At 44.6% G+C, this 14,110-nt stretch overlaps 1 protein-coding gene across 1 annotated transcript in view; it reads left to right on the top strand.

The window, feature by feature from the left end:
• Positions 1–14,110, top strand: part of CENPI (centromere protein I) — a 41,431-nt gene that overhangs the window by 11,902 nt on the left and 15,419 nt on the right. Inside the window, exons 6-14 of the mRNA XM_038747991.1 lie at positions 2,272–2,320; positions 3,926–3,972; positions 7,542–7,631; positions 8,768–8,896; positions 9,386–9,553; positions 9,646–9,766; positions 12,597–12,688; positions 13,339–13,456; positions 13,558–13,622. Coding sequence (XP_038603919.1) covers positions 2,272–2,320; positions 3,926–3,972; positions 7,542–7,631; positions 8,768–8,896; positions 9,386–9,553; positions 9,646–9,766; positions 12,597–12,688; positions 13,339–13,456; positions 13,558–13,622 — 879 coding nt within the window. The remainder of the gene's footprint in view (positions 1–2,271; positions 2,321–3,925; positions 3,973–7,541; positions 7,632–8,767; positions 8,897–9,385; positions 9,554–9,645; positions 9,767–12,596; positions 12,689–13,338; positions 13,457–13,557; positions 13,623–14,110) is intronic.

Raw genomic sequence — 14,110 nt, 5'->3', positions numbered from 1 at the left:
ACTGGGCACGAGGCATGAAGCTGGGATATGGCTCCATCATTCCCACGTCTTCCATGGCAACAGGAAGTGAGTGAGTTTCCAGTACTGCTGGCTGGTCTGGGATGAAGTCTTGGTTTCTGGGGAGGAAGTTCTTTCTCTCTCTCGTGCCGAGGTCTGCTGACAGGGATGTATGACCAACTTTTTCCTTGACCATTTGATTTCTCCACTCACCCTAAAACTCATCCTGTATTTCAGTCAACAATAAATTATATTTATTGAGCACTTACCGTGTGCAGGACACTGTACTAAGTGCTTGGGAAAGTTCAGTGTAACAGCGAGTAGACACATTCCCTGTCCACAACAAGTTTACAGTCTTGAGAAGGAGACAGATATTAATATAAATGAATACAATTATGGATAGAAGTTCGGAAGTGCTGTGGGGCTGAAGGAGAGGTGAATATTTTGCACATGAGGGAACTGAGGCACAGAAAGAAGTTAAGCCTTGTCTGCTGCGTGACCTTGGGCAAGTCACTTAACTTCTGTGGGCTCCAGTTACCTCATCTGTTAAATGGGGATTAAGATTGTGAGCCCCGTGTGGGGTTAGGGACTGTGTTGCGTCCAACCGGATTATCTTGTATCTACCCCAGCACTTAGTATAGCATTTGGCACATACTAAATATGTAACAAATGCAATTTTTTTTTAATTGACCTGCCCACAGTCACCCTTGGTCACCTTGCAGACAGTGACGGAGCCAGAATTAGAACCCAGGTCCTCTGTCTCCTAGGCCCTTGCTCTTTCCACTAGACCACACTGTAGAGGAAGTGACAGTAGCCTTAGATTATTCCCCAAATGCACAAGATTCAGTCACGCTACTTAATGTATCAAAGGGTTGGTGGTGCGATAAACAACATTCAAGTACTGAGGGAATGTTAGAGGAGCGAGTGTGCGGGCTGGATCGTAGGAGATCAGCAATGTAAGATAGAGGGAGAGCCGATTGAGCGCCTTAAGGCCGATGACAAGGTGTTTCTGCTTTATGCGGAGATAGATGGGCAACCCCTGGCAGAATACAGGCTGAATAGCTTTTCAGAAAAATGATCTAGCACCTGCGTGAGGTTCAGACTGGAGTGGGGAGAACCAGAATGGAGGGAGGTCAGCAACAAGAATGATGCAGTAGTCGAGGTGGGAAATCAAAATGTTACTTGGCTAGGAGCCTCACTCCTCAGAGCCTCAAGCTGTAGTTCGGTGAATTCCAAAATGGGGAGTTAATGAAGGTTTGGGTGGGGCTGCTTATGCTGTCAGGGAAGCGAACGGGTTGTATTTTACGGATGTCGAAGAGGATGACACAGTTCCAGGAATTGGGGAACATAATCTATGTGTCTGGGTTTGAGACACTTCCATTTCACTCTTTGGCATTCCAGAATTGGGCAGTTAATGATCCCCAATCCTACTAGCTATTTTAGTGTGACAGACACTTTCAGAAATAACCGTCGCGGTGATCAATCACTCTTTACGGGGAAAAAAAGGAAAGAAATAACTACTTAATAGCAGCACTCAGGCACTAAATTCAGTCCAATTGAGTCCGTCTCTGACTCAATTAGCAAACACGGGTGAGGCAGGATCGCATGGTGAAGCTGTCTTTGGGTCGTAACAATTATAATGGCTAAACTGTAGTTGTGGAAAAAGAAAATTTTTAATCTATTCTCAATCCTGGCATCATTCAAAGATACCCTAAAGATCTGGGTTAGATTTGACTCTTTGTCGCCTAGAATAAATAATCATCAAATAAACTTGGATAGGCAAAGTATGCTAAAATGAAAAGAATTGACCGTATTTTACACATGACTTAGTCGATAGAGCACAGGCTTGGAAGTCATAAGGACCTGGGTTCTAATCCCTGCTCCACCACGTCTGCTGTTTGACCCTGAGCAAATCACTTCACTCTCTGTGCCTCAGTTACCTCCTCTGTAAAATGGGGATAAGAATGTGAGCCCCACGTGGGACGGACTGTGTCCAACCTGATTAACTTGTATCTACCCCAGTGCTTAGAACAGTGCTTGGCACCCAGTAAGCACTCAAGTACCATAGTAATTATTATGGTGAGAGAGAGTAATTTTGCAAAATGTGTTTCTGGGTTTTGCAAAATGACCGGGAAATCTGCACCGCTATAGTGGTCCTTTTCACCTCCTATGGAGCATGAGAAAATCGTTCAATACAACAACAAATTTCCAAAACGCAGAGGGACATATTTCAGGAATATCTGTCATGCTGTTTATTGGTGCCTTTCTTTGCAGTGCCCGTACGTCTGCCACCTGCTCTATCTGCTGACCAGAAGAGAGAACGGTGCGTCTTTCCCCGCCACTGAAATGTTTTACTATGAGTAACGTAGGAGCCGTACGTACATGTTAGCTTCAGTTACGTAGACTCATTTCAGGTGCTCAGAAATAAAGGGGCTTCATTTGCTTCTTGACTCTACCTGATCGTGCTGGCTGTCACCTGCCCAAGTCCATTGTCTCTGTTGGGCCAAGAAGGATGTATGCACCGAGTGACCTAGGAGCGCTCAGTGCTACTGGCCCCCCGCTCGACCACCGCGTCCGACTCGTAGCCTGCCATTTTTCCAGGCATCTGGTCACCCAACGGACAGATGCCAAGAGCCACTTTTTGTGGTTTATTACAGGCCATCCAGCCCTTAACACCAACACACACTCTTGGTGATCTAGCCGGCGGCAGAGCAAAGATCACAGTGCAATAAGTCCTTTAGATCCCCTCCAACATCCCAAGTTCCTTTCTCCGATCCTGCCCCAGGTGGCCTTTCTCATTCATTCATTCATTCATTCATTCAATCGTATTTATTGAGCGCTTACTGTGTGCAGAGCACTGTACTAAGCACTTGGGAAGTCCAAGTTGGCAACATATAGAGACGGATCTCTACCCAACAGTGGGCTCACAGTCTAGAAGGGGGAGACATCTCGCCTCTGATGTGTCTCCTGGAGGCGAGGGGGTCCCATAGGAGGAGGTTGGTCTGGTTTCATTTTCCCCGCTTATCCTCTTCGTGGTTTCTACACAGTCTTCTCAAAGAACCAACGTCATCTTTGTCAAGGGTCTTTGTGATCGAGAGCAGAACCAACGTCATCTTTGTCAAGGGTCTTTATGATCGAGAGTCTCCCCCTACCACCCTTATCTTACTCTTTCCACTAGAGAAGCCGCGTGGCTCAGTGGAAAGAGCCCGGGCTTTGGAGTCAGAGGTCATGGGTTCAAATCCCGGCTCTGCCAACTGCCAGCTGTGTGACTTTGGGCAAGTCACTTCACTTCTCTGGGCCTCAGTTACCTCATCTGTAAAATGGGGATTAAAACTTTGAGCCCCCCATGGGACAACCTGATCAGCTTGTAACCTCCCCAGCGCTTAGAACAGTGCTTTGCACATAGTAAGCGCTTAACAAATACCATCATTATTATTATTATTAAGTCACTTACCTTCTCTGTGTCTCAGTTACCTCATCTGTAAAATGGGGATTAAAACTGTGAGCCAACCTGATCACCTTGTAACCTCCCCAGAGCTTAGAACAGTGCTTTGCACATAGTAAGTGCTCAACAAATACCATCATCATCATTATTATTATTATTATTATTATTATTATTACTGTCCTTAAGAATAATCTGCACCGCTTCTTGTTTGCTTTGCACATAGTAAGTGCTTAACAAATATCATTATTATTATTATTATTACTGTCCTTAAGAATAATCTGCACCTCTTCTTGTTTGCTGTTCTTGAAAATAATCTCCACCTAGTCTCTCCTTAGTGTGCTTCCATCCCGCCTCTTTGGCTCACAATCCTTCATCCCCCTACCCATCCCAAGTCCACCTCACAATCCACCCCAGTAGTTAGGAGTTTCGGTTGTTGTTTTTTTAAATACTGAAACCTTATTTTTCCCACTCTTGTTTTCCCAGTCAAACCATTTCGGGTGAGAAAACTACTCGATCTTCAGGCCAAGATGGTAAGTAACGTAATAAGCGCTTAATAAATAAATACCACCATTATTATTATTGATATGCAAGAGTAACCAAGGGAATACTAAGAAGTTCAAGAGATCCTTTGGTAAGCGGCGTGGCCTTGTGGAAAGAGCATGGATCTAGGAATCAGGAGTCTCGGGTTCTAATCCCTCCTCAGCCACATACCCGCTGTGTGGCCGTGGGCAAGTCACTTAATTTTCACTTTTCTCTGTGCCTCAGTACCCTCATCTGCAAAATAGGGAGTCACTACCTGTTCACCTACCTACTTAGACTGTGAGACCCACGTGGAGCCTGATTGTATCATATCTACCTCAGCGCTTAGTACAGTGCTTGGCACATAAGCGCTTTACAAATAGCGTTATTATTATGGAGGAACTAGGCTTGAGGGTGTCTGAGGTAATTTAGAATGATGTCTTGGAAAGAAAATTAAGCAAGATGGAGGTTAAGTTTCTTGCCTTGGGCAGTGCTCATCAATGGCATCTGGCTGTTCAGTGTGGAAGCTTATAATCATTCATTCATTCATTCATCCAATTGTATTTATTGAGCGCTTTCTGTGTGCAGAGCACTGTACTAAGCGCTTGGAAAGTACAGTTCGGCAACAGAGACAATCCCTACCCAACAACGGGCTCACAGTCTATCAGGCAACTTCCATGCAGTGGAGGGAGGACTGACTTTCCCAGTCCAGGGCCCTAGGGAGTGAAATGCCTGTCGGAAAAGCAGCAGAACCTGAATATTCAGAAGGAGATAATAATAATAATAATGGCATTTGTTAAGCGCTTACTATGTGCCAAGCCCTGTTCAAAGCACTGGAGTGGATACAAGGTGATCACGTTGTCGTACGCAGGGTTCACAGTCTTAATCCCCATTTTACAGATGAGGTAACTGAGGGGCAGAGAAGCTAAGTGACTTGCCCAAAGTCACACAGCTGGCAGTTGGCGGAGCCGGGATTTGAACCCATGACCTCTGACTCCAAAGCCCGGGCTGTTTCCACTGAGCCATGCTGCTTCTCTATGCAAAAGATGGAAGTGTCATCTTTCCGCAAGAAGTGGCAATTGGATCAGATCCAGCGGGGTAGTTTTGTTACTCAGAAACCTGGAGTTCAGTAAGGGGACTTCATTCAGTTGTATTTGTTTTGCACTTACTGTGTGCAGAGCACTGTACTCAGCACTTGGGAAGGTACAATACAACAATAAACAGTGACATTCCCTGCCCAAAAAGAGCTTACAGTCTAAAGGGGGAGCTTACAGTCTGGACACTTTACTGGGTTTAGGCCAGAGTTAGGGAAGAGGCAGTAAGTGCTCAATAAATACGATTGAAGAAGAAGAAGTCCATTTTCACACTGAGTTATCTTATTTTTCGCAGTGTATAGTAAAGTCTCCCGTGAAACTTTCTGATCTTGGTGCTTGCCAAGTGTGGTCTAACAGCAGAGGATTCAGGAGTGCAATATGATCATATAACTATTTTTTTGTTTTGTCTCGCGTTCCTTGCCTCAAGTTGGTCCATGCCAGAGTAAGCTAAAATAACATTGCTCCAGTGTGGAGAGTTTTTTTGTCTTCTTTAAAATGCAAAGAGACATTTTAAATATACATCCAAGAAGTTCATGTTTCCCAAGTAACTGAATGTATAAGAGGTAATACTAATTGTAGTACTTGTGAAGGGCTTATTTACATGCCAAGCACTGTATTGAATGCTACGGTAGCTACAATTGGATCAGACACAGTCGCTGCCCAACATGGGGCTCACAGACTGAGGGGAAGTGAGAACAAGTATTTCAGCCCCGTCTTACAGATAAGGAAACCGAGGCCCAGAGAAGTCAAGCTTGATTTGCACCCGGAGGGCTCGTGGCAGAGCTGGGATAGTTCTGCGCTCTTTGCATTAAGGCACGCTGCAGTAGTATCCTGTGGAATCCAGCCAAAGCCTCATCCACCTCAATATTTTGTCAATCCTTGGTATTTGCCGAGCACTGCTGTGTGCACAGCAATGTACTAAGCACTTGGGAGAGCCTAGTACAACAGAGTTAGGTGATACGTTCCATGCCTACAAGGAGTTTACAGTCGAGAGGGCCATCTTACTATCCATGCCTATGTCAAAGAATGCTTTCATTTTTACCACTAATGATCAATCGGGGCACCAGTTGTCCTTGAATTTGGTTAACCCTGCCTTCATCCTTAAATTTTTCTTCAAACTCAGTGTGGACCTTCCAGGAATTTATCAAGCCCCCTTTTAAATTAATTTCCCAGCCACTACAATTTCCTGGAATAACAAATTCCAAATGCCGGAAAGAGCCCGGGCTTTGGAGTCAGAGGTCATGGGTTCAAATCCCGGCTCCGCCAAATGTCAGCTGTGTGACTTTGGGCAAGTCACTTAACTTCTCTGGGCCTCAGTTCCCGCAACTGTAAAATGGGGATGAAGACTGTGAGCCCCCTGTGGGACAACCTGATCACCTTGTAACCTCCCCAGTGCTTAGAACAGCGCTTTGCACATGGTAAGCGCTTAATAAATGCCATCATTATTACAACCTCGTGCTTGCAGAATTACCCATCCAGTGCTTAGAACAGTGCTTTGCACATAGTAAGCACTTAACAAATGCCATCATCATCATCACCAACGTTTATGTAGCATCTCCAACTTCAGTAAGGGTTCCCTGGCCTAGTGGGGTGGGATTTGGTTTGCTTTGCACATAGTAAGTGCTTAATAAATGCCATTATTATTATTTAGTGGCTCCCTACTTGTCGTGACTTTATTAACCGAACAATCATATCTTATTCTACTATTTCTCCTATTCCTAATCTCATTTAATGTCTGTTTCCCATAAGCTTCTTGTGGGCAGGGATCACGTCTACCAACTCTTTTGCCGTGGACTTTTCCAAGCATTTAGTGCAGAGCTGTGCACACAGTAAGCATTCAGTAAATACCATTGATTGATCGATTGATTACCCAGGCATTTTGGGATCTTTCTAAATAAGTTGCCACAATAAAGTTACTTTATAGTGGATTATGTCACAATTATGTATTCATTCATTCAATCATATATATTAAGGACTTACTGTGTGCAGAGCACTGTACTAAGCGCTTGGGAAAGAACAGTTTGCAGCAATAAAGAGTGACAATCCCTGCCCACAACGAGCTCACAGTCTTGGGGGTGGAGAGGCGACAAACATCAATACAAATAAATAAAATTACAGATCGTGAGCCCCACGTGACACCTGATGATCTTGTGTCTACCCCAGTGTTTAGGACAGTCTTTGGCACCTAGTAAGCGCATAACAAATACCACGATTATTGGTATTAGTAGCAGTAGTAGTGATAGTTTCTGAAATTGTCGTTATTTTGAGATTTCTCTATTTCCAGCCAAGTCTTTTTGATTTATTGGCTAGAAGGATGTTATGTCTGTGCCTCGCAATGGTTGAAATACACGTGCCCACTGCGGCCTAGAGAAGTGAGGATCTTGTTGGAATTATAAGGGTCCCTTGGGTTTTCTCTCCCTTGGCTGCTCTTTTCAATCACTTGCAGAATGGGAAATTTAAACTCTGTCAATCTTGTTACCCTACAGGGAATGCATCCTCATCTTCAGGCCCTGTTGTCAATCTACAAGTTCTTTTGTCCTGAGCTGGTTTCCATATCTTTGTCCACGAATAGGAAGGTAAGAGGCCACGAAAGAGAAGGCTGCAGAAATATGGGTTGTCACCAATTCCTCTCTGAGGAATTGGGTGACAGATTGCAATTAAATTATAAATTCAATGTTATTAGTCTTTATGATTATTTCCTATTATTTTATCATATAACATTTTATAATGCATATATGAATTATGATGACCAAAACTTTATAGGATCTAATTCTCAGAAGGGATAGTAATTGTGCAGAAATTAAGATTGGGGAAAATATAATCTAAAACGCCTTTAGGACCGTTGGTAGGCCGTGGGAAAGAGCTGAATAAGCATAAATTTGGTTTAAATAATGCAAGAAAATTTAACTTTCTGTCAAAATCAAGAATCAACCAGTTCATTTACAAGTCCAGAAGGGGAACAGAGACATTGCTTTAAAACTTTGTCTGCAGCGAGGTAAAAACTTACTTGCCAAGAGCAGTGAAATCAAAGTGGTAGTGAGAGTTTTTATTAGGGGCTTACTGTGTACAGAGCACTGTATTAAGCACTGGGAGAAAGTACAAAGCGGGGAATCTAGCACGTGCCCAGTCCCCCCAGAGGACTCACACACAGTCTAAGAGTAAAAGTGGGGAGAAGGGACTGGAGACAGATCCATTAGAAAAATGAAATATGAAAACCCGGGGCGAACAAATATACACAATTAAAACCAAATCAGTTGGGTCCTGTGAGCAGAATTTCATGTTCCTCGGAGTCCAGAGTTCAGGGCATACCTGCAGCCATCCTGGGGGTTTGTGATGGCCTCATGCCCTTCAGGGCACAGACACTTTGACCCTTATAATAATGGCATTTATTAAGCTTTACGGGCACGATAGGAGAAGGGATTTGGGATAATAAAATTAAAAGAGGTGCTTTTCAGGGACTTTCCATCCTGGGGAAAATCTCTAAGAAGCAGTTTTACCATTAAAAGAAGAACACCTCCCGGAAAATCATGGTCCCTCCTCGTCCCTAGCCCCTCCACTGCGGTTCTTCTTCTCATTCTCCCCTCATCCCTCGAGAGTTTGCTGTTGGTAGCCCTTTCGAACACAGCAGGTGAATTTGGAGAAGGCTAGTGGATTTTGGAGTGTGGGGGCAGGTCTTGTGTCTCATAGTCGTGATCGGCTCTTGTATTTGCAGACGTACTTTAAGGATTCCGAGTGTCTGTGGAAAACAGCAATCAGTGCTGTGAAGCAAAGAAACCAAGGACCTTCTCCAGGCTCCCCAAAACTGATTCTGGGAACGTCCAGCATCCAGTCCCGAAGGAGAGTAAGTGTTCGAAACCCTAACTGTGGCAGCAGAACGCTTCTTCCAACAAATGCCCCGTGTTGCATTCCGGTGTCTCTTAAGGTGGTTGGTCTGGGTCTCGTCGATTAATGTCTGTTTCCCATAAGCTCCTTGTAGGCAGGGATCACATCTACCAACTCTTTTGCAGTGGACTTTTCCAAGCATTTAGTGCAGATCTGAGCACACAGTAAGCATTCAGTAAATACCACTGATTGATTGATTGATAACCCAGGCATTTGGGGATCTTTCTAAATAAGTTGCCACAGTAAAGTTACTTTATAATGGATTGTGTCACAATTATTTATCCATTCATTCAATCATATATATTAAGGATTTCCTGTGTGCAGAGCACTGTACTAAGCACTTGGGAAAGAACAGTTTGCAGCAATAAAGAGTGACAATCCCGTACGTTTGTCGATTACGTTTGTATTTACCACGCACGAAGTTTGAGCTCTTGGTGTGTCTCTTCAGAAATGGAATACCAGTTTGGTTGTGCCGCTGTGTAGCAGCAAGGATTCCAACCCGCGGAGCGGAAGCAGAGAACTCCAACTCGTTCACGTCCTCAACACTGATGAATCGTTTCCACCGGAGCAACTTCACAGCTTCTCCCAACTGCTGCAGAATGTCCACCGCTTAGAGGTGAGAAATGACCGCGAACCTACGTCTTCGGGGACTCGGTGTTCTCATCGGAGTTTCCTGCCGCTCACTGACTGCCCTGATTCCCTTGACAGCTTCCTTCCCAAATGGGCTCCGTGCTGAAGAACTCTCTGCTGCTTCACTATATCAATTGCATCAAAGACGAATCCGTCTTACTGAGGCTTCATTACTGGATTAACAACACCCTGAAGGAAGGTAGGAATTAGAATCGCCTCACGGGCTCTCCTGGCCCCAGCCCCTCCTCTGCATTTCTTCTTCTCTTTCTCCCCTAATCTTTCAACAGTTTGCCGTTGGTAGCCCTAGAAGACGAACTGTCCTAGCCCTTTTGGACGTGGCAGATAAATTTTGCAGATAACCAACAAAGGTAGTTTTCTTGTTGGGTGGGGTAAGGTGTTAGGACTTTCGGGTTAGAGTCTCACAGAACTAACTTCGGTGTTTAATAATAATAATGATGGCATTTATTAAGTGCTTACTATGTGCAAAGCACTGTTCTAAGCTCTGGGGAAGTTACAAGGTGATCAGGTTGTCCCGGGGGGGCTCACAGTCTTCATCCCCATTTTACAGATGAGGTAACTGAGGCCCAGAGAAGGTAGGTGATGATGGCATTTATTAAGCGCTTACTATGTGCAAAGCACTGTTCTAAGTGCTGGGGAGGTTACAAGGTGATCAGGTTGTCCCCGGGAGGCTCACAGTTTTAATCCCCATTTTATAGATGAAGTAACTGAGACACAGAGAAGTTAAGTGACTTGCCCAAAGTCTCACAGCTGACAATTGGCAGACCCGGGATTTGAACCCATGACCTCTGACTCCAAAGCCCGGACTCTTTCCACTGAGCCACGCTGCTTCTCTGTAAAGTACATTTACAGATGTACTTTAAGAATTCAGAGTGTCTGTGGAAAATAATAATAATAATGTTGGTATTTGTTAAGCGTTTAGTATGTACCAAGCACTGGTCTAAGCGCTGGGTAATCAGGTTATCCCACATGGGGCTCACAGCCTTCGTCCCCATTTTACAGATGAGGGAACTGAGGCCCAGAGAAGTTGTGACTTGCCCAAGGTCACACAGCTTACAAGTGGCGGAGGCAGGATTAGAACCCAGGACCTCTGGCTCCCCAGCCCGGGCTCTTTCCACTGAGCCACGCTGCTTCTCTTCTCTGAAGGAGAAGCCCTAGATAGCGGATGGGGAGGAGAAGGAGGAAGCAGAAGAAAGTTTCTTCTGTGAAGGGATCATTTTTATTACAGTAACAAATTTCGGACCCTGTATCTGTACCTTAACAGGACTATATTCAATAATAGTAATGATGGTATTTGTTAAGCGCTTACTATGTGCCAAGCACTGTTCTAAGTGCTGATGGGAGCATTTGAAAACAGAATCACTTGATTAGAGATAGAAGAGCATAAGCAAGGCCATTATCGAATCAGACCGGTGGTCTATCCAACTTGGGATTCTGTTTCCAATAGTGGCATCGGGAGGTGCTTTAAGGAACTGGATCATTCATTCATTCATTCGTATTTATTGAGCGCTTACTGTATGCAGAGCACTGTACTAAGCGCTTGGGAAGTACAAGTTGGCAACATATAGAGACGGTCCCTACCCAACAGCGGGCTCATAGTCTAGAAGGGGGAGACAGACAACAAAACAAAACATATTAACAAAATAAAATAAATAGAATAGTAAATATGTACAAGTAAAATAAATAGAGTAATAAATTTGTACAAACATATATACATATATACAGGTGCTGTGGAGAGGGGAAGGAGGTAAGGCGGGGGGGTGGGGAGGAGGGGGAGAGGAAGAAGGGGGCTCAGACTGGGAGGAGGGGGAATCATGACTGTGGTTGTCCTCCTTGACAGCATTCTTCACGATTAACTCTGTTGTATTGGGCTCTAGAAAGAGCCCCGGCTTTGGAGACGGAGGTCATGGGTTCAAATCCTGCCTCCACCAACTATCAGCTGTGTGACTTGGGGCAAGTCACTTCACTTCTCTGGGCCTCAATGACCTCATCTGTAAAATGGAGATTAAGACTGTGAGCCCCCCGTGGGACAACCTGGTCACCTTGTAACATCCCCAGCGCTCAGAGCAGTGTTAAGCACATAGTAAGCGCTTAACAAATGCCATCATTATTAGTAGTAGTAGTAGTATGGTATTCTGCACATAATAAGCGCTCAATAAATACCACTGACTGGTTAGGGTTGTGCCATTCATTCATTCAATCGTATTTATTGAGCGCTTACTGTGTGCAGAGCACTGTACTAAGCGCTTGGGAAGTACAAGTTGGCAACATATAGAGATGGTCCCTACCCAACAGCGGGCTCACAGTCTAGAAATCTAACATGCCTAACTAGTACATTTATAATGCACCCGCCAGCTTCCCCAGTTATGGACCATCTTCTTTGTCCTCCTCGTCTTCCTCCAATTGCACATTTGTTTCCGTCCCTCAGTTCTTCCGTGTCTCTGAGTCGCGTTCATTGGGTTCCCCCCCGGGTTTTGTTGCCTTTAAACTTTTTAGGGCCAGTAGCTGGTGCGATTTAGAGTCAGATGGAGTTTACCCCTCCTGAACCAGCATCCCGAAATGTACCCCAGTTCCAAATGTATCTCAACCCTCCTCTCTATACCACTGGCTCATCCCTGCTTGCCTCTCGAGGCCCTTTGTATGAAATCAGCCCCATGTCGCAGAGAATGCTACCCTGAACATCCTGGATTAAAGTTTCCTGCCTTTTAACCTAAATTTGGCCTTCTCGTCCTTATGTCATCAGTACCCACATGTATCATAAACCCAATGGAACATGCCTGATAACCTGGGTGTGTGTTTTTAATATTCATTCGATCGTATTCATGGAGTGCTTACTGCTGTACTAAGCACTTGGGAGAGTACAAAAAAAAACAAGACAGACTTTCCCTGCCCACAAAGAACTCACAGCCTAGAGGAAATTGTTAGTTTGGGGTAACTTTGCTTTCAAGCTTTTGTGCAGTTTTCATTCTTCTGCAGCTAGATGTTCTTATTCAATATCATCTGTGATTCAGACTGTATTTGGTACCACACCAGTGACCATTTGGAGAAGGAAGAGTTCAAGGAATTCCTGGACCTTATTTTTAGAACCGAATGCTTCTTACAGGTGAGGCGTCTTCCGACTGCACCTCTGGCTTGACGCGCGCACTGTCCAAGTCTCCACTGCTGTCGCTCTGAATTCCCTCAAAGGGTGGAGGGCCCCCTTCCAAAGCTTCGCTTCCTATACCGTGTCTGGAACAGAAGTTGCTTGGAATTGTACCCTCCAAGCGCTTAGGGTACAGTCCCCTGCACACAGTCAGTGCTCAATAAATACGATTAAATGAATGAGTGTTGCCAAAAGTGGTGATGCCATGAAAACCGCATGACATCGTCTTCCTTAGGAGGAAGGCTTGCGGCTCAAGTGGAAAAGACACGAAAACTCTTCCCCAATTTAACTCCCAGCAGCCAAAGTCCTATCAACTGAACAATTCTCTTTAGCAGTGATGTATAAATACCTACCCTCACTTCGTTTAGTCAGTGATACTTTCTAGTATTGATTTTGATTACTCTTTGTGGAAATATTTTTTACCGCTTGGAGGACCGATAAGGGAAAGCTCTTTGAGGACTGGGAACCCGTCCCTTATTTCTGTTTTGTCCCAGCCACTCAGTGCGGTCCATTGCACCCAGTGGCTGCTCAATAAACACGAAGCAAGGAACAGTTCAGTATCCCCTTCCTCCAAGTTGCTCCTTAAAGATTTGGACCTAATATTCTTGCAGGAGGGATTTTCTTCATGTGAAAAGTTCCTGTATAAGAGCCTGCCTTCCTGGGATGGATTCGGCTTTCGCTCCCAAATACTTCCCCTCGTGAGCTGGATTCCCCTTCGGACCTTCTCAGGTGGGTGTCATGGGAATTTGGGGGGGGAGGGTCTTCTTGGCTAATTGGGATCGGAAGGTTGGGAGGTGTCTGAAGTCTCTCTCTTACATTTCTGTTCCCAGAAATAAAGGCACTTCTTTGCGAACCTCTAGCGCAGCTCTTCTTCACGTCCTCCATTTATTTCAAGGTAAATTTTCGACTTCAGTTGACTACAAAGGGGGCTTTCACCACCGTGAACCTGATATTTCGGGCCATCTCATAGGCTGGCTAAAATGGTCACTCCTGTTTCAATAAGGGTGGAGATTTTTCAAAGCAGCCTTTTCTTCTTCTAGAACTCATTTTTCTACCATAAGACATGGTATTGCAATTGTATCAATGCTGCAGATTTAACATTGTTTTGCAGCCAGACAATGCCAATATGCAACCTCCCTACCCATTGCTTCAAATTGTCATGCCAATTGTGTTTTTCAGTGCCTGACCAGTGGAAATTATTCCCGTGCATTTTTGTCCCGCTTTTCTCATTTATCTTAAACATTGCCCCAGAGCATCCCAAGTTGTTTGGATTTCTTTCTGGCTTTCTTTCGGTTAATCGCTGACATTTTTATCTTTCTCCTTAGCTCAATCATATCACGCGTGTCGTTTTCTTTTCCTTTGGTCCCTTCTGGATTTTCTTTC

The sequence above is a fragment of the Tachyglossus aculeatus genome, chromosome 6 (assembly GCF_015852505.1).
Source record: "Tachyglossus aculeatus isolate mTacAcu1 chromosome 6, mTacAcu1.pri, whole genome shotgun sequence".
Lineage (NCBI taxonomy): Eukaryota > Metazoa > Chordata > Mammalia > Monotremata > Tachyglossidae > Tachyglossus > Tachyglossus aculeatus.
Note: the sequence above shows the minus strand (reverse complement) of the source record. Positions and strands in the feature narration are given on the sequence as shown.